At 34.5% G+C, this 26237-nt stretch overlaps 2 protein-coding genes across 2 annotated transcripts; one reads left to right on the top strand and one right to left on the bottom strand.

Annotated features, from left to right (window-relative positions):
* Positions 1-2950: 2950 nt before the first annotated feature.
* On the top strand, positions 2951-24725 carry LOC114169814 (protein unc-13 homolog). Its single transcript, XM_028055131.1, has 27 exons — positions 2951-3188; positions 3534-3610; positions 3686-3861; positions 3960-4024; positions 4425-4752; positions 10554-10620; positions 10710-10863; positions 11921-12088; positions 12230-12340; positions 12474-12683; positions 13059-13160; positions 14107-14328; positions 14541-14615; positions 14716-14796; positions 15217-15399; positions 15532-15687; positions 16354-16446; positions 17126-17197; positions 17990-18107; positions 18656-18840; positions 22067-22148; positions 22631-22735; positions 22819-22925; positions 23227-23304; positions 23377-23472; positions 23620-23715; positions 24287-24725. The coding sequence occupies exons 2-27, from the start codon at positions 3603-3605 to the stop codon at positions 24458-24460; spliced, it is 3312 nt and encodes a 1103-aa protein (XP_027910932.1). The 5' UTR covers positions 2951-3188; positions 3534-3602; the 3' UTR covers positions 24461-24725.
* LOC114169816 lies at positions 8215-9716 on the bottom strand. The gene is made up of 2 exons (XM_028055135.1): positions 8698-9716; positions 8215-8461 (listed from the first exon to the last, which is right to left on the bottom strand). The coding sequence occupies exons 1-2, from the start codon at positions 9677-9679 to the stop codon at positions 8424-8426; spliced, it is 1020 nt and encodes a 339-aa protein (XP_027910936.1). The 5' UTR covers positions 9680-9716; the 3' UTR covers positions 8215-8423.
* Positions 24726-26237: the final 1512 nt, after the last annotated feature.

The following is a 26237-nucleotide window of genomic DNA, read 5'->3' on the forward strand; positions in this document are numbered from 1 at the left end:
TTGGTTTCTTGCATCTACTTATGAAGAGACATATTTGTCACTCATATACCCTGTTAATGGACCTCATCTATGGGAGATGACTGCTGCGAATGATGTTTTGCCTCCAACAAAGAGGGTCCTGCCAGGAAGACCAAAAAAGAAAAGAAGATTGGAGGCTTGGGAATTGAGGAAGGATGACACTCAACTGAGACAAGGTGGTACCCGTAAAAAATGTGGGTTATGTAGAGAAATTGGCCACAAAAGAACAAGCTGCCCACATGCTCCTCCTGCACCAGCAGAAACTGCTCCATCTGGAACACAACAAAACACATTTGTAGACCCTACTCAACCAAGTCAGAGCACTCCATAAACTGAGCATACTCAACCAAGTCAGCCTACTCCACCAACTCAGTCTACTCAACAAAGTCAGACTACACAAGTCTCACAGCCACACAATGCCACTCTTCCAACACAAGCAAGTTAGACTACACAAGTCCATCAAATGCAGTCTACTACAACAGCAACCTACAGAGAAAAAATGTCGTTCAAGAGGGGCCCAATACTGAATCCGTGATGTTGTGTTTTGGAAGATCAAATTGCTGTTGTGTTTTGGAAGATCAGGAGAGAAAAATTGTTGTTGTGTTTTGGAAGATCAAATTGGAAAAAAATTTTGTAATCTGGTGGTGTATTTTGTAATCTGGTGGTGTATTTTGGTTTGTTTTTTGAGAAGCATTATGTATATTGAACATCCACTTGGTACGAACATCAATTACCAACTTTTGATTAAGCAGAACAATATTCAATGAATATAATATTGGGTTATTATGCACAGGTTGTCTTATTATTATTGGATGGAAATATTTTTGGCTTATTATGCACAAGTTGTCTTATTATTGCTGGATGAATATGGTAATCCAGTTTGTGTGCTTACATGGTGTAGTTTTTTGTGGTTTCATTACAAGGCTATATATGATTGGGGGATGAATATGATGCTCCAATTTGTATGCTTTCATTCCAAATGTAATTCGAATAAAGTGACAGAAAAATTTACTTCAAAGCTATTTTCATTCCATAATCAAAATCCATTACAATAACATAACGTAAATACAAACATTCTAACCCATGAAACTGCATCCACACCCACTGTACTCCTATACGAAATAGTAGGGGAGGACACACTATTTTTTTGTGATGCCCACGAAGAACACGCACAACCCTCACTGCGAGACATTGAAGAATTGATTGGAAGAAGAAGACACACAACAAGGAGCAACCTCTTGAGCTCTAAACCTGCGACATAATGGAGCGGAAGAAGAAGATCAGACATTGACGAATTGATTGGAAGAAGAAGACACAAATCAAGAAGCCACTTCTTAAACTCTGAACCTGCAATGGAATGGAGAGGAAGAAGAAGATGATATGGTACTATTAAGAGTTAGGGCAAATTTATACATCACCTTTCGTTATAACACCACTGCACACTGTACAATTATTTTTTTTACACGTATTCTTCTTTCAATGACACGTATCCGTTATAAATTGCCACGTCACCAAGATTTTAACGCCGTTTCTGACAATCTAATGGGATGTACCTGATTGATGCACTTAAAATAACTTGGGTACCAATTGAAACCCTTTTTTCGCCGGGTACCAAATTGACACCCTTGACCCAAACTGGATACCTTACGAATAATTAAACCTTATTATTATAAGATGCATGTCACATATCATGCATATAAGAAATACAAATAATCACTCTAATCAGTTTTAATACTTATCAAATATTATTTTTTTTCTCATCTAACTGACGATCAATATGTTAATCGTAGGAAAACATGGAAAAAGCTATGATATAATTAGGATAGATGTATCCTTATAAGTCTTTCGCACAACGTGCATCACTACAATCATTTAATTCATGTTGTGTTCATACAAATTATTCAAAAAAATTTATCGTCGTCAAAATCAAATATTTACAATTTCTATGATCATTCAGGTAAAATACTCACAATTTTCTCATAATCGATAGAATCACTACCAAGTGAAGTGTTACAACATGACAAAATAAAACGAAGAACAAATAATGAAAGGAAGAAGATGATAACGATCAAGAAAATGAAAGACTTTGGAAAAGTGAAATGGAAAAAGAAAACTAAACAATTAGTATATTCCAAGAAAAAAAATTAGGAAAATTAACTCTATTAATTAATGTCTATCTATCTAAATAGTATTGCAAAAATATATCATATTTTTTTAAATTAAGTTTTACATTTTTATGAGGAAAAGAAGGGTAAAATATGTTTTTGTTCTCTTAAGTTTCAGTGAAATTTGAAATTAGTTTCTGTTTAAAACTTTATGCCAATTTAGTCATTCATCTTTAAAAATTCGTGAATTTAGTTCTTTTAACCAAATTTGTTAAGTTTATCTAAAGTTTCAAGCGCATTTCATAATAGTATTTGAATTGTTTATACCGTTTGACACATTTTCGCTTCAATGTTAACTTAAATATTACTATAAAATGTGTTTAAAATGTCAAATAAACTTAATAAAAATTGGTAAAAATGACTAAATTCACATATTTATAAAGATAAAGGATTAAATTGATATAAAATTTCAAAGAAGAACTAATTCCAAAATTTACTAAAATTTGAGAGACAAAAAAACATATTTAACCAAAAAAGAAAATAGTGGATATTTTTAAACACCTCAAAAGGATTCAACCCAAGAAAAGTATATCTTGTAAAATATTATTCTTTTCTTTTATTACATTTTGACCATATTCCTTTATTATTCTTCCTTACTACAAGCTGCAACTAAGTTTCCAAGTACAAGCTGCACCATCGGTTTTACGAGGAGATTAAAAATACCAATGTGAATAAAACAAAATAATACTATTGTAAGAGGTTAAAAATATATAATTATATAATAGTAATAAAAATAAAAACAAGCATATACTGACATAAACTTTACTTTTCTGAAAACGAAAAATAGAACTTGGATTGGATCCGTACGAAATTTGGAATTGGAATTGAAATTGAAACTCAGAATTGCTCCGATTTCTTCTGAGAGCTGAGGTTACTTCGCTCAAGAGTCCTCACAGCTCAGCTCAAATGACCGGAAAACTTCAATTTCTGCATCCAATTCACGTACCCATTTGACTTTTCTCCTTTCTCTCTTCTCCATTCTCCACATTTTGAAGATCCATTCAGGTAGCGCTATCTTTGCTTCACTTGGAAAGAAAGGGCATCTACTGTTTCAACATAAAAAACGTAGTTCTTGTCACGTGGTTCACCGCCTCACGCAAAAATTAAACTTGGGTTCTTGTATTTTTGTTGAAAGTTCTAGCTTTTCACTTTATTTTTCATGAAATGCTTGAACAATCTGAACTGGGTCGAATCTGATCTCGTGTTTTGCTTAATGTCAATTTTGTTCTGCAACTTTTTTTTTGGAATGGCTTTGATTTACAGTGGGAGTGTGCGATTTTAGTTTTCTAGTGTTTTGATTTTGTGTGCTACATATTATCTTGTGACATTAATTGTTACTATTGTTTTCAGCCTGTGTTGCAGAAATAGCACAATTGTTGAAGTTGGTTGGAGTTCAATATAATTGTAGCTTTATTAGTAATGGAAGAGTAAGTGTCTCTTTGTTCCTTCATTACTTCATCATGTGATGGGACCCTTACTTGTGGTGATTTGATGGGTTGCAGAGAGAATGTCATAGAGCTTCTCCAGAGATACAGGAGAGACAGAAGAGTTCTTCTTGATTTTATACTTTCAGGAAGCTTAATCAAGAAAGTTGTAATGCCACCTGGTGCAGTTACACTGGATGATGTGGATCTAGATCAAGTCAGTGTTGATTATGTCCTCAACTGTGCAAAAAAGAGTTAGTTGAATTCGGTCTTTTGTCTTGCTTATCAGTTATCATCCTTTTCTTTTTTGTTTTTGTTTTCCTTGTCTTAATATTAACTTCCTTCAATGCAGGTACAATGCTTGAACTTTCAGAAGCAATTAGAGATTATCATGATCATACTGGGTTACCACAAATGGTATGTTATGCTATGACCTTTTTGATGTTTGAATTCATTTTTAAATTGTTTATTTAGGCCCATTTATACAAGTTTAAGTATTAATATTATAAATGAAGTACTGGTTTAGCTTGTGCACTTCTTAATGACAATTTTATACTGAAGTCATTCTTAGTTTCTTACTATATTTATGTGTAACTGCTACATTTTGCCATTTTAAACATGCTATGACTAGTCTGCCAACTCTGCTCTTTTATATAATACTTGCGGAGGAATACGATGAAGCTTTGAAACTGTTGAGCTATTTTCTTTACTGTCATGACATGCTTTATAAGTTTTGATTTCATCACATTTCATTCAAAGCTTTTGTTTAATCGTTTGTGGATCATGTTTGGATTGTAAATGTTCCTGGCTTTAACAGAGTGATACAGGTTCAGTCGGTGAATTTTATTTGGTCACTGATCCTGAGTCTTCAGGTTCACCTCCCAGAAGGCCGCCACCAACTGTTCCTGTTTCTGCAGTGCCTCCTGTTGCTGTTTCCATTCCTTCTGTTTTTCCACCATCCCCAATTCTATCTAGTGTATCGAGATCTGAATCTTTTGACACTACCCAAGAAAAGGAGCTAACTGTGGATGACATTGAAGACTTTGAAGATGATGATGTTGCTTCAGTTGTTGAAGGCGTCAGGGCTTCAAGGACTCTTAATGATGCTTCAGATCTTGCAGTGAAATTGCCTTCCTTCTCCACAGGTGATTTCTCTAGAAAACTTATCTGTTGGATATGTTTTTTCATCTTCTCAACTCCTAAGCTGTGTAAATATTGTCAGAAAAATAGTATTTCAATTTTAAAATATGTGAACTAAGGAGTCATATGATTAAGAAAATTGAATGAACTGACAGTGTTAACAATTGTCGTAAGGTAAAATCTCATACATGAAGTCACCATTTGTTCATTGCTGAGTCATTGAAGTCATTGCAAAGGTGTAAACCTGTATAGAGAAGGAACCTGACTTTCCTCTGTTGCCCTGGTGCCTCTGCATGGTCATATACATCTGTTAACTGGAAAGTTCTCCCTTCTCATTGTGTTGTCGCATTTCTTGGCTTCGATCTGCTGTCTACCCATTTTTGTTTTAGAGTTAGGGGAGGTGTTTCTATAACAGATATCCATAGATGATGGAGGTCTCTTTTGGGATGATGGGTTTTGTATATTCTGTTTTGTAGCTCTAGCAGGACTTTTTATCCCCATTCTTTGTACTTCTCATCCTTCATAGTATCCTAATAATTTCTTCTTTTGTAGAAATCACTAATATCACCTCTTCGTGTGTTATGCCTCAAATTTGAATGGAAAGGTTACTTGAGACTGAGACTTTAAAATATGAGTAGTGGTGTTAATTACCACTCTCCTCCTCTTCTATTTATAATGAAGTAAGCAAGTACATATGAAAAGATATGAAAAATCTACTCTAAGATACTAGGCATGATTACATGCAATAGTAGATACGGGAGTAGGTAGTTTCCCACACTCAACATCCTACACATAGGTAATGATACAATAGGTAATAATTCTAACACTCCCCCTCAAGCTGGAGCATACAAATTGTATGAACCAAGCTTGGAACAAATGAACTCAATCCGAGGTCCCCTTAATGACTTGGTCAACACATCTGCAAGTTGGTCATTTGACCCAACGAACTCAGTACAAATTTCCTTGGTCATCAATTTTTCTCGAACAAAGTGGCAGTCAATTTCTATGTGTTTAGTTCTCTCATGAAACACTGGATTTGATGCAATGTGGAGAGCAGCCTGGTTGTCACAATACATCTTCATGGTCTGAATTTCACAGAAGTTAAGCTCTCGAAGAAATTGTTTTACCCATATGAGTTCACACGTGAGAGACGCCATTGCCCGATATTCAGCTTCAGCGGTGGATCGAGCCACTACATTTTGCTTCTTACTTTTCCAAGAGATAACATTTCCTCCAAGGAGGACACAATATCCCGTAGTAGAGCGTCTGTCAATAGGAGAGCCTGCCCAATCAGCATCACAGTACCCAGAGATTTGAACATTTCCTTTATCTTCATATAGCAAACCTTGTCCTGGAGCCTTCTTGAGGTACCTTAAAATACGGATGATGGCATTCCAATGTCCAAGACATGGAGTCTGCATAAACTGGCTAACAATTCCAACTGCGAAAGATAGATCAGGCCTCGTAATAGTGAGATAAATTAACTTTCCAACGAGCCTCCTATATCTCTCTGGATCGGAGAATAATTCGCCTTCTTCTGTTGTTAACTTCTGATTTGGGTCCATAGGACTCTCTACTGGTCTGCAATCAATCATACCTGTTTCTTGTAATATATCAAGAGCATATTTCCTTTGAGAGATTACAACTCCATCTTTTGACTGAGCTACTTCAATGCCCAAGAAATATTTGAGGCTTCCGAGATCCTTGGTTTGAAAATGTTTACACAAGTGCTCCTTCAGTTGAGATATTCCAGTAGTATCATTTCCTGTAATAACAATATCATCAACATATACTATTAGGTAGACACATTTCCCAGGAGAGGTATGTTTGTAAAAGACTGAGTGATCTGCCTCACTGCGTCTTAACCCAAAATTCTGAACAATGGAGCTGAATTTTCCAAACCAAGCTCGTGGTGATTGTTTGAGGCCATATAAAGATCGATGCAATTTGCATACCATACCAGACTCCCCCTGAGCAACAAACCCAGGAGGTTGCTCCATGTAAACTTCCTCCTCAAGATCACCATGAAGGAAGGCATTTTTGATATCCAATTGATGAAGAGGCCAGTGACGAATTGCTGCCATTGCAAAGAAGAGACGAATAGTAGTCATCTTGGCCACGGGAGAGAAGGTGTCACAATAGTCAAGGCCATAAACCTGAGTGTACCCTTTTGCGACCAATCGGGCTTTGAGTCGATCAACCTGACCATCGGGGCCAACTTTAATTGCATACACCCATCGACAACCAACAGCCTTCTTACCCGAAGGGAGGGGCACGAGCTCCCAAGTATGATTGCTTTCAAGTGCCTGCATCTCTGCAATCATGGCTTGTCGCCATCCAGGATGATCAAGTGCTTCATTCACATTTTTGGGAATAACAACAGAAGACACTGAGGATAAAAGTGAACAATAGGAAGGCGATAATCGATGATAGCTAAGAAAATTATAAATGGGATGTGGATTTCGAGAGGAACGAGTACCTTTTCTGAGAGCAATGGGCCAACCTGAATCACCTTCACCAGGAGTCGTGGGATCAAGAGACGAGGGAGAAGAATCTGAAGTAGGGGATTCACCATGTTCTTGAACAACTGGACTATTCGTCGGTGTCCTGTGTTGGAGAGAATCAATAGGTGGAGATGATGGCTCAGGAGGACTTTGGTCGAGACTTGGAGGGACAGGGACATTGGAAATATTGTACTCAACCACGGGAATAGGAAGGACCTGCTGTATGACATGGACGTCTTGAACAGATGGAGAGAAGTAAGGGGTCTGTTCAAAAAATGTAACATTGGCAGACATGTAATATTTCTTGGTTTCAGGAGAGTAACATCGATACCCTTTTTGAAGTCGTGAATAGCCCAAGAAAACACATTTGAGAGAGCGAGCGGAAAGCTTGTCTAACCCGGGAGACATGTCATGAACAAAACATACACAACCAAAAACTCTAGGAGAAGTGTGAAAGAGAGGATTGTCTGGAAACAGAATGGAGAAAGGGACCTTATGATTGAGAGAGGAAGATGGCATCCGATTAATAAGAAAACCTGCAGTTAAGATGGCATCTCCCCAGTGATGGACAGGAACGTTGGCACTAAGCAAAAGGGTACGAGCAGTTTCAACTAAGTGTCGATTTTTTCTTTCTGCTATACCATTTTGTTGTGGCGTATGAGGACAAGTAGACTGGTGCAGGATACCATGGGAACTCAATACATTAGAAAGAGCAGACGAAAAATACTCTTTGGCATTGTCACTTCTTAAGATTTTAATTACTTGACCAAATTGATTCTTGATTTCATTCAAAAAGGATGTGAAGAGGGATAATAATTCAGAACGATCTTTCATAAGATAAACCCAAGTACATCTCGAATATTCATCAATGAAAGTAACAAAATACCTAAAGCCAAAAGATGAGACACGACTAGGTCCCCAGATATCGGAATGGATGACAGAAAAACTAGAAGTACACTTTGATTGAGATCTTTTAGGAAAGGTAGATCTAACATGTTTTCCTAGTTGACATGACTCACATTCTAAAGTCTGGAGACGACTAAGTTCAGGAAACATTTTCTTTAACTTGGACAGGTGAGGGTGACCAAGCCGGATCATGTAACATTTTAGGATTGGGGGCTGCAACACATGACACACGTGGACGAGATCCAAAATGGTATAATCCGCCCGCTTCATATCCTTCTCCAATCCGTCTCCCCGAGCCACGCTCCTGTATAACAAAAGATTTGTTATCGAAGGTTACAGAGCAATTCAATGTTTTGGTTAACTGACTTAAGGAGATTAAATTGAAAGGACAATTAGGGACAAAAAGGACAGATTTTAGATTTAATGACGGAGATAAGATGGCTTGACCGACTCCCTTTGAGGATGTTTTAGAACCATTTGCGAGGGTTATAAAATGAGATTTTTCTTGGAATGAAATGGTTGAGAACAAGGAGGTATTACCAGAAATGTGATCAGAAGCACCAGAGTCAATTACCCATGAATTGTGACCTTCCATGGATTGAGAGATGCAAACAGTTGATGTACTTGGAGCTTGAGATGATTGTGCCAAGCTGTTGGATTTGAGGCGCAGGTACTCTTGATACTCGTCCTCAGTGAACTTGGAGTCAGTAGTCTCTGCCTGGGAGACATTGGCTGTTTTGGCAGGAAATCCATGTAAAGTGTAGCAATTTTCTTGGGTATGACCCATCCTTTTACAATACGTACACTGAGGACGCCCACGACCTCCACGTCCACCTCCTCTAGGTCCACGTCCTCCTCTTCCTCGAGTAGCGGCCATAACAGATGAATCTACTCGAGCATGAGATTCTTGAATTTCAAGTGTTGGGACTTTCGGGACACGAATCATACGCTGGATCAGGGTGTCCATGGAAGGGACCTCATGAGAGGTCAACAGTTGATCTCTAATGTGATTGAAGTCTGGATGAATGGCGCGAAGAATCATCACCATATAGTATTTGTCCAGCTTCTTCTTCATTTCATCTGAAGCGTCGACTTCGAGAAACATCCGCAGGTCTTCCACGGCTGATTGTGCTTCATTCATGAAGGAGATCATGTCATGATTGGTCATTTTCAGAGATGCCAACTTGTCCGCCGAATCATATAGGCGTTGGATATCGTTGGCATAGATATTCTGAGTCCTCTTCCAAAACGAGTGACATGTTTTGAATGCCCTAAGAGACATTAACAGTCTCGGCTCCACGGATTGCCACAACAAGGCACACAATTGAAAATCTGCTTGCTTCCACTGTTCGGCTTTTTCTTGAGGCACATGGCTTCCGTCTTTCTCAAGGTGGTCATGATGTCCTTGACCAAGGAACCACATCTCGACAGCAGCGGACCAAGAGAGGTAATTTTGTCCATCTAGCTTCTCGGAAGTAATGGAAGGACTTCCAGAGAATGAAATAACACTTCCAGAGGCCATTTCTGATCAAGGGAACAAAAAACAGAGAGCAGAAACGCAGAAACGCAAAAAACAGCAAAAAACAGTGGAGATTTTTAAACGACCAAGGGAGATGTCCGCAAGGGTGACGTCTGGACCTCACTGAATCGGAGTTTTGAGGGTTGGAACAGCAGCAGAAGACTCCGGCGAGAGCTACGGAGGTGGCGTCGTGAGGTTCCGAGCAGCAGAAGGCGGCGCGTGGGCTGCACGCGCCTGTTCGCAGCGGAGAGAGAAGCGGCGCGTGGCGGCGCGTCGACGGGAGGCTGGTTCCGGCACCGGTGGGGTTGGCTGTCGCTCGGAGAGACGCTCCAGATCCAGTGGTCGCCGGCGAAAACTGAGGTGGCCGGAGACGGCGGCCGGCGGCGAACAGTGGCGGACTGCGGCGGAACAGTGGCAGACAGCGACGGTTTTGTGAACAGTGACAGTGGGTAGCTTTGGATAGTGTTTTATGACAGTGAACAGCTGCAGACGGTGATTAACAGTGACGAATAGTGGCGGACAGCCGCGGACGATGGCAACAAGTGCCAATGGACAGACCAGACCAGACGGAAACCAGAGCGGGATCGACCCGCTCTGATACCAACTTGAGACTGAGACTTTAAAATATGTGTAGTGGTGTTAATTACCACTCTCCTCCTCTTCTATTTATAATGAAGTAAGCAAGTACATATGAAAAGATATGAAAAATCTACTCTAAGATACTAGGCATGATTACATGCAATAGTAGATACGGGAGTAGGTAGTTTCCCACACTCAACATCCTACACATAGGTAATGATACAATAGGTAATAATTCTAACAAGGTTCAAATGAAAGCTCTCATGAATTTCCTAATTTCTGTTGTTACCAATTCTAGGCATATCAGATGATGATCTTCGTGAAACTGCGTATGAGGTCCTCTTGGCTTGTGCTGGAGCCACAGGGTATGCTGCTAAGATATGTTTAATTTGAGAGGATATCTTATCGTGAAAGATTTATGTGTTAACATTTTGATGTATTTCTTGTTTATCAGGGGTCTGATTGTCCCATCAAAGGAAAAAAAGAAAGATAAAAAATCCAGCTTGATCAGGAAGCTTGGGCGCAGCAAAAGTGGAAGTGTTGTATCCCAGTCTCAGAGTGCTCCTGGATTAGTTGGCTTGCTGGAAACCATGCGAGTTCAAATGGAGGTATATGTGGCATATGTTCTATTTACTTATGCTTTGATCCTTTGGTCCTTCCATTGATTTTTTTCTACCATTTTGTTTCTTATTAATGTTTTTTTTTTGGCAACATACATTAAATGTACTCTTATAATGTGCAAGGGCCTCCGGTTTCTTCTATTGAATATGATAATTTTTTAAAACCTTTATAGCATTGTGGCTTCCTCTTTTGCTGAGGAGGTGTTTTAGAGGATGAATTAGCTTTTACCGATATCGAGCTTGGAAGCTTGTCTGCTGTTATAGAAAAATAATTATCATAAGGTGATAAGATCTGTGGCAGTAGGAATCGCTGACCCTACTGTATTTTCTGATACTTCTCTGAATAATAATAATGGAATCGTTTCATCTATATTGCTATTCTCTGAATTCATTTGTTGATCCCTAACAAAAAGTCTTAAGGTTTAGTGGCTAAAGTAGAGGTAAAGTGAACACACTGGGATTCAATCCCTAAAGGGACCTGGGGCTGCTTGCACTAAGGCTCTTCTGAATTTGGTGGGCATTGAATCTGTGATCAGTTCAATATGCATTCTGGATTCTATTAATTCTTCTGATGTTGGACTCATACTCATAAGCATGGGATCTTTGCCTCCAAATTTATACTCAAAACTATATAGTAACCAAGCCTTTTCCTACCAGGGGTTGTTAGCTACATAACGTTCTTCTCTGAATCAAGTCTTTGGACAAATCGTTTTCGTTGACCTGTAAATCCTTTGTAATAGTTTTGCATATAGTTTTACTTGGTCTGTCTCTACCTCTTGTGCTACTAATAGGGCTATCCTCCACCTAATCCATGGAATGAGACAGTTAATACTTGTGTTAGAAGTGGGCTTTAAGCCTGACTCAACTCCACAAAACCGGTTTGTAAGGTGAGGTTTGCACCTCACTTATATACTATGAATTGGCCTTATCTCTAGTCGATGTGAGACTTCTAACAACTTACAAACCATGAAAATCAAGAAAATCTTAAATTTGTATTTGCTTATGTTTTTTACATCTCATATTTATAGATAATTGTTGCTTGCAGATATCCGAGTCAATGGATATTAGAACCAGACAAGGCTTGCTAAATGCTCTTGTGGGTAAGGTGGGGAAAAGGATGGATACTCTATTGGTTCCTTTGGAGTTGCTTTGCTGTATTTCACGTTCAGAATTTTCTGATAAGAAGGCTTTTATACGTTGGCAAAAGCGGCAGGTAGTAAGATCCATTATTGAATTTTCTCTGCTCTCCTTCATATACTCTATTAGCTTGTTAATGTGTCAATGAAAAGATGAGGATGCCATTCTAATAGTTTTTTTGTCGTTGTTGAACATTTCCAAATTTGTGCTGGTATAGTTAAAAGTTTTGGAGGAAGGGCTTGTTAATCACCCTGCTGTTGGATTTGGTGAATCTGGACGCAAGACAAATGAGTTGAGGATTCTGTTGGCCAAGATTGAAGAAGCAGAGGTGTGTGGTTTTGCATTTTGATGTTTATATTTTACCTATACTCTGTTGGCATTAGGTCATAAGAATTGGCTTACCTTTGTGTTAGGTCTGACTGGCTGTGACTAACATGATTTTCATTTTATATTTTTAAAAGTTTCTTCCATCTTCAAGTGGTGAACTTCAAAGGACAGAATGCTTGAGATCCCTAAGGGAGATTGCAATTCCACTTGCTGAGCGGCCAGCTCGGGGTGACTTAACTGGTGAAATATGCCATTGGTCAGATGGTTATCACTTAAATGTCAGACTATATGAGAAGTTACTTTTAAGTGTGTTTGACATGCTTGATGAAGGAAAACTGACAGAGGTTGGTGTCTTTTACTTTCCAAGGCTATTATAGCAGAATTACATCTTTGAATTGTTATTGCTATGCTATGTTTGCTTTATTTATTTGCTGAATATTAAGTTATTAACAAGTGAATTTGATAAGGTCTATGGTTCCTGAGTACATGGGCTGTGCAAGTGATATTTATAACATTTGCAAATTTGATGGGAAAAGAAACAGAAGGTTTTTATGGACATGTATTTACTTGAAATCTGCTGTTAAGACTGAATTCTATTTTATTAAGAAGAAATAATTGTGATGAAACTCTTATTTGAGAAGCTACCGGGTCAAGTAGAAATTAGATTGTATCACTTTTGTGGATTCTGAATTGTGATCCGTGGTTTGTCTATTTTCTAGGAAGTGGAGGAAATTCTTGAACTTTTGAAGTCAACATGGAAAGTTTTAGGAATCACGGAGACAATCCATCACACATGCTATGCATGGGTTTTATTTCGTCAGGTAATTGCCATCACATTTTCTTTTCATGTTAGTTTTAAGAATCACAATCAATTTTAAAGTTGGACTACTATACTGGACTGTTGTTGACTATGTCAACTTATTTGTAGTTCCAAAGGACCTTGAACAACACACTTGTCTTTCTCATGTAGGACTAATTTTACTACCACTTTGTGGCCCTGTTTTTCCGTGTTTTTTTCTTTCGTATTTCACTCTTTATATGCAAATGCTTCATTTCACCTAATTTGTCTTTGCCTGTTTTCTCTTCTGAAATGTAAGCAGTTTGGCTTATATTGCTAGACCCTAATCTAATCCTGGAGAGGAAAACCAATAGGGACATTGATAATATATTCTTATTCTTCTTGACTAATGACTGATAGTAGTCTCTATGGATGGTGCCAAAAATTTTTGTTTAATAATGAGAAAAGTTAGAGACATATGGATGAATCCTTGTATCCTTATCTTAATTAATTACTAACATGCTTCACACTTTACAGATATGTTTATCAAATTTGATTTCACTCTGCTAGCTTTAAAATGAGCATGAAGAATAGTGGACTTCAGAATGTTTATAGTCTGTTTTATATTTCAACCAATCATTTAGCACATTCTATTAATCTATTTTCTTTTGGATGTTTACCTCTTTAATTATTAATATGCATGTGGCTCCTCCATTTACTTTATTTGATCAAGACAAAGAAGTCTTTTGTTTGATAGTAATCAAGATTAAAGTTGCGTTGTTAAAATTCCACTCATTGGGATATGTTGATTATTAGGCATTCAGTTTATTTTCCATTGCTGTTTGGCTTTTTTCCTTTTTTTTCTATAATTTATTTTTGTGATACTGTACTATTTGACTAATTAATATTTGTCGAGTAATGGGACACTACTCTTTCTTCAATCATTATTTAATGTTGAATTACTTTGCATTTTCATTATGGGGATACAGTATGTTATCACAAGGGAGCATGGAGTTTTATTGCACGCACTTGAGCAATTGAATAAAATACCACTAATGGAGCAACGAGGCCAACAAGAGAGGTTGCACTTGAAAAGCTTGCGTTCCAAGGTTGAGGGTGAACGGGATCTATCTTTCTTACAGTCTTTCTTAACACCAATTTTGAGATGGACAGACAAACAGCTAGGAGATTACCATATGCACTTCAACGAGGTTTGTTCAACTTATTAGGTTGTTAGGTAGTACTGGATCAGATGATTGGATATGTTTTTCTATGTTTTTGCCCTTTTAAAACAAATATTCTTGAACTCTTTTCCCCTTTTATTTTCTCTTCAAAAGCCTTGTTTTTATTTTTTACCAAATAATTATGGTATCTTGTGTTGCACCTTTAGTTTTTGTTTAACAAAACCTCTCATACTTTTTAGGGTTCAGCAACTATGGAAAAGATTGTAGCAGTTGCTATGATTACCAGGAGGCTTCTACTGGAAGAACCAGAAACTGTGTGTAATCTTTTTCAATGATATCTTTCACATTTGGATAGATAATTTTGTATAATATACAAGTTTCAGTTATAAAAGTTTCTTTACTATTTTCCTGCAGACCTCACAATCCCTGCCAATTAGTGATCGTGATCAGATAGATATATATATATCATCATCAATTAAGAATGCATTTTCAAGGGTGAGTATTAATTTGCAAAGATGTTTGAATACATTTTTCTTTCAATTTCTATTTTCATTGAAATCCTTATTCGATAATTATTATTATCTTCAACCTGGTAAATGATAGACTGCTCACAAAGCTTCCTGTTCATTGTTATTGGTTATATACATGCTAAAGTGAATATCTTTTAAGCATGACTTAATTATATATTTATACTTTGATTGATTTTGTCCTTAGCTTTAAATATATATTGTAGAATTTGGAATCAGATGTGTTCCTAAAACTGTTTTATGTCTTCTTGATTCTGCTATGTAATTGAATGCTTGTGAGAACGTCTGCTTTTTTCTTTCCATCTTTTTAAATTACAAACTTTTGGATAGAGCATATCCATTGTTATGCCAATCTTTTATATTTAAGGAATCTGTTTACTTTCTGCAGACAGTGCAAGTTGTTGAAAGAGCTGATATGTCAAATGAGCACTCCTTGGCATTGCTTGCAGAAGAACTCAAGAAGCTCCTAAAACGAGAATCCGTTACTTTCTTGCCTGTTTTATCTCAGAGGCATCCTCAAGCAACTGTTGTATCTGGATCATTAGTTCACAAACTTTATGGCCTCAGACTGGTGAGTATATATATGGGTTATATATATATATATATATATATATATATATATAACCCATATATATATATATATTCTGATTACATTATGGAATATATCTTCAAAATCACTGAAAATTTGTTTTCTTTTTTTCAGAAACCCTTTTTGGATGGTGCAGAGCATTTAACTGAGGATGTCATTTCTGTATTCCCTGCAGCTGAAAGTCTAGAGCAGTTCATAATGGCACTTATTACATCTGTATGCCATGAAGAAAATGCTGAGATCTTGTTGAAGAAATTGAATCTCTATCAGGTTAGGTGGTCAAATTCCTTTTAGAGCATGCAAAATTGTTTTTGATGAAATGATATATTATTATCGTGTTATCAATTTGATGGGATGGTATTTATCAATTTTGATGAGATGATATGTGTGGTATATGCAAAATTGTTTTTACCCAAGAACCTGTTCACATGTGCCACGTGCTTGTACTCATTTGAAGATATCAATAGAGATAAAAGGATGTTTAGATAAATCATGATTTCTTGGTCATACACCATGTTGCAATTGACAGTTGGAGGGTATAATTAGGACTATTTTCTATTCTCATTTAGCTCCATCTCATTTGTGTTTCAAATATTTTTACATTTGTCCAATCTTCGATAAATTTATCATACAGTGTCTGTTTAGAGAAACTTTTCCATAAGCATATCTAGGAGACAAATAATAAGAAAAATGTGAAATTAGTTTTTTCACAAGCTAAGATTAGCGTTTTCATAAGCTAATTCGTAGAAACTATTTCTTATTGATATCTCTATAATCTGATTCTTAATTTCATTTTCCCTTTTTGTTTTTCTCTCCTAAAAGTGCTTATGGAGACATTTTCTCCAAACAGACCCATGGTCTTTTGTCATCTATCCTTCTATTGTCCTATCTTTATTTATTCTATACTTTGGTCCTTGCTCTTTTTTCTTGTTATAGATTGAGACGAAATCTGGAACATTGGTGTTACGTTGGGTTAATTCACAGCTTGGAAGAATTTTAGGTTGGGTAGAACGGGTTTTTCAACAAGAGGTAAATCCTTTATCAATAGTGCTATACTGTCAAATTCCAGCCGTTTTGATTATGTTTATTACAAAGACCTTTCTCAAGGTCTAGTTTTATTGTTCTTTTTAGAAGATTATTTTTGTAATATCTGTTGTATATTTAAATTAGTGTTAAGTACTTAATCCTGGCTAGTGGTGTGGAGTGGCTGATCCCAAATTTGGTATAATGAAGAAGCAGATAATGAGATGGCTAATAGAGGATTCAGTGCAGATAAATTATAGTGCATACATTTTCCCAAAAATAGTAAAAAAGAATTACTAAAAATATATATCCGTCATTAATAATCAAAAACCAGTAGTCTGTACACCCAATCACTATTAATTTGTTTAATGAATAATTAAGTAGAGTCAAATAGCATAATCAAAATATATAGGCAGCACAGCACTGCGGATTGAAGTGAGAAAAAAATGAAATAATTTAATGATGAGTGAGATGGTTTTAAATCCCCTAATCCCTCTGATGGTAAAAGGGATAAGGATTCACCATGAAAAGTTCGTTTGTGTTGGGTTGAGTTTTTTTAACCTTATTCCCTCTCTTTGCAATGGGGTAACTACTAGTTTTCTTCATTTTTTATGCTGCTTCTATAATTCTACTAAATTTCCTCATTGAACAAAGGCTTTATTAACTTATCAGTAAACTTTCACAGCATTGGGACCCAATATCTCCTCAACAGCGGCATGCTGGTTCTATTGTGGAAGTTTACAGGATTGTTGAGGAGGTAACAACATAATTTTTCGTTATCTTCCAATGTAAACTTTACTCCAGTATATGTTGTGTTGTGTTTTAGCATATCTGCATCATTTTCCTTTTTGTATTATGCATAATAAGAAAAAAAAAACTCTAATTCCCTTTACCTCAGAAAAAGTTGGAAAATATAGACTAATCAACAATGGGAATAGTTCAACTAATCAAGAGTTCTTCCTACTTGGCAAAGGGATATTTGCATAGGTTCTTTACATCATTTGGAACCTTGATTCTGCGATTGGAAACTTAGTTAAAGTCATTATCAAATGGATGCCTCCTTCCTGCTCAAGTGACATCCAAGATTGCAGAAATATGTTTACATATTTTTGGTTGTTCGCTTGCATTACTTCCACTTTACTAATATTCAGCAAAAATATCCACTACCTGGTTCATTAAGTTGTTGGCAACATCGTATCCACTGAATGATGGGTAGACAGCAGCTGCCCATGTATTGTATTGTCAGTACCTTATACAAAGTTTTACAGGAATTGTGTTATAAGCACACACATGATTCTCTATTTTTAATGAATAATATTGATATAATAAAAGGATAAAAATGTAATCAAAATTAAGGCTATTAATTATCTCCTGATTAGCTTAATCATATTTTTAACACCTTTAAAGTGAATAATTACTCACCTTAGAGGAGTCAGATCCAAAATATTATTTCTCTATTTTTTGGCACGGAGCCACTTATTAGTTTTATTGTCATTATAATTTAACTATAACTAAAATTATAATTCATTTTATATCTTATTGGATGCAGACAGTTGATCAATTTTTTGGTCTCAAAGTTCCAATGAGGTTTACAGAATTGAATAGCTTGTTTCGGGGCATTGACAACGCTCTTCAAGTGTATGCAAATAATGTTGTTAACGACTTGGGTGAGTAGATACTACATATTTTTTATTTGCTGACTGGATCAACCGTGTTATATAATGGTGTCTTTAAGAATCTGCTTTGCATCCCTGTCTCCAAAGATAACTCTATGATGGTACAAGAATATCCCTAAACCCCATATAAGCAAGTTTTGACGTTTTCATTTTAGTCTTATTGATAAATAAATTTAACCACATTTTAATTATTTTGCTGTCTCGTCAAGATTTAAAGTTCTAATCATGTTACCTGATTATGTGGTGTCCTTTTAGCTTGATAATTATAAGGCTGATGTGATCAAATTTTTTATTGATGCATTGTAAAATTTGGTGGTTATAATATTTTACCTTTGTTAGTGTATTGCCTACATCCTTACTATTACCAAGTTCTTGACTGTAATATGTTCTTGAGTAGATGGTGTCATTAGTGCATACTGCATATTCTTCTAATGTTTTCCAAAAGATTCAGTTTTCATCCTCTGTTAAGATTATGCATATTCTGTAGACACTACATTCTTATGAGTTATGAATCTTAAGGTGTCCCTTTAATTACACAGCCAGCAAGGAGGACCTAATACCACCAGTGCCTATTCTCACACGGTACAAAAAGGAAGCTGGAATAAAGGCTTTTGTAAAGAAGGAACTGTTTGATACTCGTGTACCTGAGCCTGATGAGTTAAGGCCCAGCCAAATTAGTGTCCTAACAACTCCAACACTTTGTGTTCAATTAAATACATTATACGTGAGTTCAAGCAAACTTGATTATACCTGTATTATTTTCACTCTTGTTTCTGTGGTTGTGAGGATATTATTTTTTTCATTTTTCATTTAAGCTACTCTTTTAGGTGTTAAAGAGATGATGCAGAATTGAATTTTTGTCTTTTTAAAATAGTCAGCGATTCAATCCTGATGAAACAGTTGTTTAATTGTGCAAGAAATTTAGCATATACTGTTACTACTGTCTTCACAGTATTATAAATATCAAAAGTAGTTTGTCATTAGCATTTTGGAAGGTTTACTGTCAATGTCATAGTTTTTTATTTGTGATAAGCCAAACTAATAGTATATGTTTAGGTACCCGTTTGTGGAGTATGATTTGAATCTGTAATCCATATAGCTTGAACTGAAGTTTTTTCTTTCATTCTTACTTTGAACTACACATGAATATAATTAGAACTTTGAAACTGGTACAACTGTGCTAGAAATAATAGTTAATGTGGGTATAGTGAATGAAAGGATTGAGATGCAGGACTTGAAAGGAGGGAAAAGTTGGACCTTCTAAAGTTGGAGAATCGGTGCTAACTACTTAGCTAATTGAACAGGGAGCTTTTTTGAGAGAAATCAAAGTAGAATGCAAGACAGAAGAAGACCTAAACTTTAGATGTGGGTTTTTTAGTTAACACACACCTGAGAAATATTTTGGCTGCTAGTTTCTTTTTGACATAAATATTTTTGGCTGTCTAATAGCTGGATACATCAGTTGTATAGACCTTGTCAAAACTTTAGGTCTAAGTCAAATAACTGACCATTAATAAAATAAATGAAGCTCAGTAAATAGTATGAGCATTCACAAGCAAAATGACATAAATGGACAAAACTACAATCCTAACTATAAAATTACTAGAATTACTATAGTGCCAGAAACATAAAATTACAAGGAATTAAGTAGTTTTTTCTGCTTCCTCGTGGTATTCTGCTCATGTTGTCTTCAGAAAGGGTCTTTCTTAGATGTATAGAGATTGGCATGCTGTGTTGCGTGTTTCTTTTTCTGTTTTTGTTTTTCCCTTTCATTTTATTTTTGGTATCCACAAAGAGACTAGCATGATGTGTTACATGTTTCTTGTTTGTTATTTTTTCTTTCCTTGCACTTTTGATATTGATTTATTTAGTTGTTTAGGATTCTTCTGCATATGTATCATTCTATTCCATGTTAGCAAATTCTTACTGAAAGAAAAACAAGTTACTGAGCTGAAAACCCGAATAAATTGTGATCTATTAGATCATTTTATAAAAATTGTTCCGGTTGAAAGAGAAAAAACTGATTCAGAGGTGCCAAAACTTTGACAACAAATAGAGTCTCTTTATATAGAGTTAATGCAATAAGTGTAGGAGATAATTTGCCTATTTACAATATACCATTGACCTATAATTACAAAGATCCTTACTAAATAAGAAAAAAAATCACTAAATACAAAATAAAAAGAAATCCAAACAGATTGTCTACGATACTCTAAAATAGTCTCAGATACGTAAATATGTTATTAGATGTTTCTCAGATTTTGTAGCAGTTCCCAATAACATGAAAATTAATGAAAGTATCGTGAAGTTAATGAGGTATTTTGCTCTTTAAACTTATGTCTTGTTCATATTACTAATATGTGCATCATAAAGGATTGCATAGCACAACAACTAACCCTTGTTCTACTGGGTTAGATCAGCTAGATGATCACACATTCCAATTCAACTTGTTAAAAGAACACCCAAATCCTAAACCCTAAACCCAGGTTTTGTAAAGAACTTTATATGGGCTAAAATTTAACATAAGAAATGGTAAAAGATGAAGTATAATAGAGATAAAGTTTTAAGAGATGAAATGGTAAGTTGTTTTTCTAAAATCCAATTACAAAGAAAGAGGATTCAGCTATTCATGGCTGATTAAGAAAACAAACTAACTGAACTAACAAGCTATACTGATACTAACAAAAGGAGTCACTCAGTCCAGCTAAAAGTTATATAACAGCAAACTGATTTACAGTACAATAATGTATCAATAGTATAGTCTACTCTAATGAATGGAAGAAGAAGAAAATAAGCAAAACAATTGAGGAATACAAAAGTAAGTATAATCTTTTTTTTTTTCTTTAAAGAAAAACATCTGAATATGATTGATAATAATTCTGGTCAGAGTGCAGTAATGGTGAACCAAAAGAACAAATAAGTCCCTTCGAAGACATAGTAAAATAAAAATAGCGAGTTGCAGCCCTTAAATCTTCTTTCTCAAGCAAGATCTCAAGAAGAATGTAGAAATTCATTTATCAAGTTGGATGCCATGGACTTGATCTAGAAATTAAAACTCTAGGGATCGTCGAACCTCACTCCATATACCGTAGTAGAGTTTACAGAATATCTAATTAACTTAAATTTTATTCTGTGAAAAATGTACTCAAATTTATTATGAGATATAAGTTAGCTACTTATAGCTGTTCAGTATTACGAAAGAATCGTACTACCTATACTATCTGAGAGCTAGTTACAGGACCCAGCTGCTGCTTAAGTGAATGATAGAGTATATCCTATGCTAGATGTTGTAAGCACTTTGTATTATGGGTGCCTAGTCAGCATTTTGTTGTAAGTAACTGAAGTCAGTTATGCTGACTTGTTGGTTAGGTAGATCCATAGACTCTAGTCAGCAAAGCTTGTTGTGCAGGCTGCTACCGGGCTACTTCTGTATAAATACCAACATATGTACTTCAAACAAGTAATGCAATAAATCACTTTCAGTTTATACAATTTTTCTTCCCTTCTCATTTTCAGTACTCTACTACTTTCTTCAAACAATATTGTCTTGCACAATATATATAATTGAATAATGCATCGGTGGGGGTTTTCATGTGCGCTCACCCCTCCCCCCTTCCTCTCTCATGAGTTATTAGTTAGTTAGTGGTCTATACCATTGCATAACTAGTTAAGTTCTGATATTGAGGTGGAATGAAAACTTTGCTGGGTATATGAAAGTAATACTGTATCATTTGAAATGTGTTTTATCTTGATTACTGGGAAATTCTCTTCTTAAAGTATGCATGTTTCTAATAATTAACCTAAATTTAGTATCAACATCTTATTGGGATTTCCAGCACTCTTTCTTAATAACCTTCTGTTTTAATTCCTCTTTTTATTCTTGTGCTGCTTATGCTGAATCTTCTTTCAATATGTTCTGATATTAATTTAAGTTTTGTTTGCATTTACAGTATGCGATTAATCATCTGAATAAATTGGAAGATAACATCTGGGAGCGATGGACAAGTAAAAGGTCCCATGAAAAACTCATAAGTATGTGCTGAACTGTTGTCTTTGTATCTGTATTTTGTTTTGTATGATTGCTATTAAAATTATGGTGTCTTATCTAATGAACGAAAATTTTATTGGATTAAATAAAACAATTGTCATGGGATTAGCCATGGGGCTCTGTTGGGATTTGGAGGGGGATTTGTCATAAAGTACTTTTTGAACTTTTTTTTCTGTCCTCAATGAAATTTCTGTTCAAATAAATTGCAATACTAGATATGATTCAACTTATCAATGAAAAATGTGATTTCTACAATACATTGATGAAATTATTATGCATAACAAGTTTGTTATCAATACCGGGTTTGATCTCTAATATTCCATCTATGTACATGAGAAATTGTCAGTACTCCATCTATATACTGTTTGTGTCTATTTTTTTCTCAAATTGATTATAATGATAATTGATGAGAGTACTGAAACTGATATAATTTATGCCTCTTTCCCTATAATCCTTTCATCAATAGAGAAATCCTTAGATGAGAAGTCCAAAAGTTTTTCCCAGAAGGAGACTTTTGAGGGAAGTAGAAAAATCATAAATGCTGCTATGGACCGCATTTGTGAGTACACAGGTGAGAACATGAATCTTTGTCTCTTTTTAACTTGTAAATCAAACTTCTCTAATCACCTTGTTGGGTTAATTATCCACTTGCAGGAACTAAAATTGTCTTTTGTGATCTGAGAGTTCAATTTATGGACAATTTGTACAAACCCAGTGTCTCTGGCTATAGGTTGGATGCAATTATGGACCCACTTGATATGGTAACCTTTGTCTCATCAGAAAAATGCCATTGTTTTATATTATACTTGTTAGATCACATTTAATTGCAAATACATAGTGTGAATAATATGTACTGTTAAAAGTAAAATAAAAAGTAAAATCGTTAATTTTTAATTTCAAAATGTTTAAATGTTCAAATTAAAATTCCACTTGGAATATTCAGTCGAAAATATTTTTAAATATCTGTTTTAACAAGCTTTACTCGCCAGATTTTATGCAGATAAAGTGTTAAACTTTTGCCAATTTAATTGATCATTGTTGTTCACTTTTGACTTATTGTAGGAACTTAGCCAACTTTGTGATATTGTTGTGGAGCCTCTGAGGGATCGCATAGTGACTAGTCTTCTTCAGGCATCATTGGTTGGTATAGCTTTTCTTTCCAAAATCATTTCACTACTATCATTGTGATTTTAACATTTTCCTTCATACCAGGATGGCTTACTCCGTGTTATCTTAGATGGGGGTCCATCAAGAGTTTTCTTGCCCAGTGATGCAAAATTATTAGAGGAAGATCTGGAGATCTTAAAGGTACATTATCTGACTCTAGTCAATTCAATGCCATCTACTATTTGCAATAGGTTTTTATTTTAATCTTTTGAACTCTCTTTTGAATAAAAATGAGTTTTGAGTAGGTTAATGTTTCAAATTCAATGAATGATTATGTGCTTCTTGTAGGAATTCTTTATATCCGGAGGAGACGGCCTCCCTCGGGGTGTGGTCGAAAATCAGGTTGCACGTGTTCGGCAAGTGATCAAGTTGCATGGCTATGAGGTTAGTGTTCAAAGGTTAAATATGTTTTTAGTCTCTGAAATATGTTTTTATTTTTCTTTCGAGTTCTTATAAATGTTATCTTGCCTTTTGATCCCAGAAAAGAAGTTGCATTTCATCTTTGCTGTTACACTGACTTTGTTCACTAGACACATTATCATCAGATGAAAAATGTGATAAAAACTTTTACAGGGACCAATTATCAAACTCAGATTTTTCCACGGATGAAATGCTACTATTTTTTTCAGGGGTCTGAAGTCATGAAGAATTTATTAAGACTAGAAGAAAAATCCAAATATAGTTAGAGAACAAACAAACTTAAACCTATTGAAAATTTTCTCATGAACTAGTTGTTCATTGGTAGACATGCCCTATGATTGTTACAACAACAATAATAAGAACCATATCTCATTAGGCAAGTTCTTGTATCAACAAATTATACATTGGATGCTGAAAGCTAATACAACCCTCCTTTACCAAGCTTTGAAACTGATATAGTTAATTACTGATAACAATATTTTTCTTGCAACTTTCATTCATCAGAAAGTATACAATAATCTGTGTTATTCTGCAGACTCGAGAGTTGATTGATGACTTGAAATCTGCTAGTGGCATGGAAATGCAAGGTGGAAAAAGCAAACTGGGAACTGATTCCAAAACTCTATTAAGAATATTATGCCACAGGAGTGACTCAGAAGCCTCTCAATTTCTGAAGAAACAATACAAAATACCCAGTTCTTCTGTATAGAGGAATGTGTACAACAAAAGGGAAGCTGCAAAATTTTCATTTTGGTGCTAGCTTTCTGTGAATATTCATTGCTGCCAATGTGCCATTTTTGGTTGGAATTGGAATTCTTAAAAATACTCATTTTGTGTATGATTAGGAGGCATAACTGAATTTTCTTTCCTTTTTTTGGTTTAACTTCGCTTAAAATGCTGATGTTCATTTGTAAAATTTCCTCCTTGTGAATACTGTAAGATTTTAATTAATGCAACTGCGATTCTTTTTACAAGGGTAGCTGTTTTTTGTTGAGAAAACTTTAACTGAATTTGTAATTTATAACCTAACTTCGTAATAAAGCGATTTTCATTCTATTTTACATGAATAGACAAAGTGAGGAAATCTATCTCTGGGTTATCGGTTGAAACTAGAATAAAAAGTAATTTAAAAGATTACAGTTTTTGCATGATGTTATTTGAATAATACTGAAATATATGCATTACGTGTGTCACTTTTATCCCATGATAATCTCAACAGAAAATAAAAATGAAAATAAGTATGAAATGAATAATTTTTATAATTTTATTAATTACGTGCATATAATGAAAAAAAAATATTATAAGTAGAAAGCTTCTTTTTAGAGGTAATAATTGAATTTAAAAAAACAGTTCTAAACTCGTAAAATAATAAATTATTTATATTAATAAGAGTAAAATTTGCATGATATTATTTGAATAATAGTGAAATATATGTATTATGTGTCACAGTTATTCCATGATAATATTAACAAAGAAATAGAAAATTTATAATAATATATATAAATATTTTCTCTTTTATGTCCATATCTTTGTTTTTCTAGTTTTACTTTCAATTATTATTTTAAAAATTAATTATTTCATAAATAATTTATCTTTTAACCGGTATTTTAAAAATCTCTTTTTTTTAACAGTTATTTTAAAAACTTGTGTAAATATTTTATTTTTTCAATTTTATTTATTATTTTAAAAATTGATTATTTTATAAATAGTTTAATGTCATTCTAATACCCTATTTTGTTTTTAACAATTATTTTATTTAAAAACTATTTTAAAAATTAATTATATATCTAAAAATAAATATTATTAATCTTAACTCAAATTTCTATAAAATTAAAAAATACAAACATACACGACAAAATATGGGTTCTCACTAGTAAGTATAACATGAAATTTTTTATAATTTTATTAATTATGTGCATATTATGAAAATGAAAAATCTTTATTATAAGTAGGTAACCTTTTTCGTAGGTAATCATTAAATTAAATAAAAAAAATATCAAAACAGTAAAGTAATAAATTATTTATAGTGTCTAACTTTTAGTAGAAATTTAAATTAGTTGTTTATCGAATTTTTATTTTAGAAATACATAAATTTAGTTTTTTAATCGATTGTTATTAAGTTTATTTGACGTTTCAAGTATGTTTTGTGATATTATTGGAATTGTTTATATGCTTGACACATTCTCATTTCAATGTTAGCTTAGAAACGCGTTTGATTATCAAATAAACTTAACAAAATTGGATTAAAAAACTAAATCCAAAAAATGGAGACTAAATTAGTCCAAAATTTCAAAAATATACTAATTTTAATTTTAGTTAAAAAATCAAAAATATATTTAACTCTTTTGATCCTTATAATATTACACGATAACCATCATAGAATTTTATTTAAAAAAATAAATTTAAATATCAATTATCTATTAGTAGTGAAAATACATGCATTATTTATGATTTTATTATAAAACCCAAATTTAAATATGAATCAT

The sequence above is a fragment of the Vigna unguiculata genome, chromosome 11 (genome assembly GCF_004118075.2).
Source record: "Vigna unguiculata cultivar IT97K-499-35 chromosome 11, ASM411807v1, whole genome shotgun sequence".
Taxonomy (NCBI): domain Eukaryota; kingdom Viridiplantae; phylum Streptophyta; class Magnoliopsida; order Fabales; family Fabaceae; genus Vigna; species Vigna unguiculata.